The sequence below is a fragment of the Aristolochia californica genome, unplaced genomic scaffold (assembly GCF_029961685.1).
Source record: "Aristolochia californica isolate CCGP_79_NKW_82.1479 unplaced genomic scaffold, dmAriCali1.0.hap1 SCAF_2, whole genome shotgun sequence".
Classification (NCBI taxonomy): Eukaryota; Viridiplantae; Streptophyta; class Magnoliopsida; order Piperales; family Aristolochiaceae; genus Aristolochia; species Aristolochia californica.
The window spans coordinates 8,624,189-8,625,766 of record NW_027181881.1 but is presented as its reverse complement, the minus strand read 5'-3'; the positions used below and the strand labels follow the sequence as shown (position 1 = coordinate 8,625,766).

Sequence of the window (1,578 nt, the reverse complement as noted above, 5' to 3'; positions counted from 1 at the left end):
ATGTCTCCGATTGTCAAGTATGTCAAAGGAACAAATCAGATCATTTGAGTCCTGCAGGTCTTCTCCAGCCTCTCGCTCTCCCTACTAAGGTATGGGCAGATAATTCAATGGACTTCGTGGAGGGTCTTCCCCTCTCAGCCGGGAAGTCTGTTTTGTTTGTGGTGGTTGATCGCTTCTCCAAGTATGGTCATTTTATTCCGATGGCTCACCCCTACATGGCAGCCCGCGTGGCTCAGACCTTCTTGGAGCATATTGTACGCTTACATGGCATTCCTGAGTCTATTGTGAGTAACCGGGATGCGGTTTTCACGAGTACTTTCGGGAGGGAACTATTTTGACTGAGTGGCACGCAATTGAAATTTTCCTCCGCATATCACCCTCAGACGGATGGCCAACCGAGGTAGTTAATCAGACCATCAAGATGTATTTCCGGTGCTTAGTGGGAGATCGACCGAAACAGTGGGTTCAATGGCTACCCTAGGCAGAATACTGTTATAACACTTCATCCCACTCGGCCTTGAAGTCCTCTCCTTTCCGGGTTCTTTATGGAAGGGACCCCCCGAGGCTTCTCTCTTATACCAGAGGCACCACCCACGTGGATGCCATTTATGATGCACTCATGGATCAAGATCAGGTGTTGAAGATGTTTACAGACCGGCTACAAAAGGCTCAGGTCCGGATGACTACGGCTTACAACAAGAGCCACCGGGATGTCTCATACGTGGTTGGGGACTATGTGTGGCTACGTCTTCGGCAGTACCGACAACACTCTCTCACAGGGCCAGGGCGCCATAAGCTATCCCCCAAGTACTTTGGGCCCTTTGCCATTATTCGACGCGTCGGGCAGGTGGCGTATACACTAAAATTGCCGGACACAGCGAAGCTGCATGATGTGTTTCATGTCTCACTACTGAAACCTCACAAGGGGCCAGCCCCTTCTTCTCCACCGTTCCTTCCTCCAGTGGACAATGGCCACGTCATTCTGACACCCTACGCGGTGTTACGGGCACGTGTGACGAATGAAAAGTGGGACATCCTCGCGCAGTGGACCGCTACAGACCCCGAGGTAGTGACATGGGAGTGGTAAGAGACCTTCAAACAGGTCTATCCAGCTTACGAGCTTGAGGACAAGCTCTTTCTCCACGGAAGGCAGATGTTATGGACTCAATAGCACACCGAGTCACTCAGAGGAGGAGACAATGACTCACCAAGTCACCTAATTTTACTTTTATTACTTATGTTGCTTTTAATTTCGAATTTGATTGATTATGTAATAAGACTTGAAGGTAGGGGTATAGTTGGGATTTATAAACCTAACCCTAACCTATCTTGGCGTGAATGACCCTATTTAAAGGGTAAGGAATGAGAAATAAGGTAAGTTCAGATTTAGAGTAAAATAGAGTAATTAGGTTCTTGCTAGGTTCCCTATCCTAGGGTTTTGGGCTTGAACTATCCTTGGTTGTTTGCTGCATCCATTGGGGAGTCTTTGAGGAGATCTTGGAAGGAAAAGGAGGAGCAATCAGCCTTCTCTTCCATGCTGCAATAGTCATCCATCTCTTCCACGAACCAGCAGTGAGG

The 1,578-nt window shown here is 48.4% G+C and overlaps 1 protein-coding gene across 1 annotated transcript; it reads left to right on the top strand.

The window, feature by feature from the left end:
* Positions 1-619: 619 nt before the first annotated feature.
* LOC137954850 (uncharacterized) lies at positions 620-1,087 on the top strand. The gene has a single exon (XM_068801755.1). The coding sequence runs from the start codon at positions 620-622 to the stop codon at positions 1,085-1,087; it is 468 nt and encodes a 155-aa protein (XP_068657856.1).
* Positions 1,088-1,578: the final 491 nt, after the last annotated feature.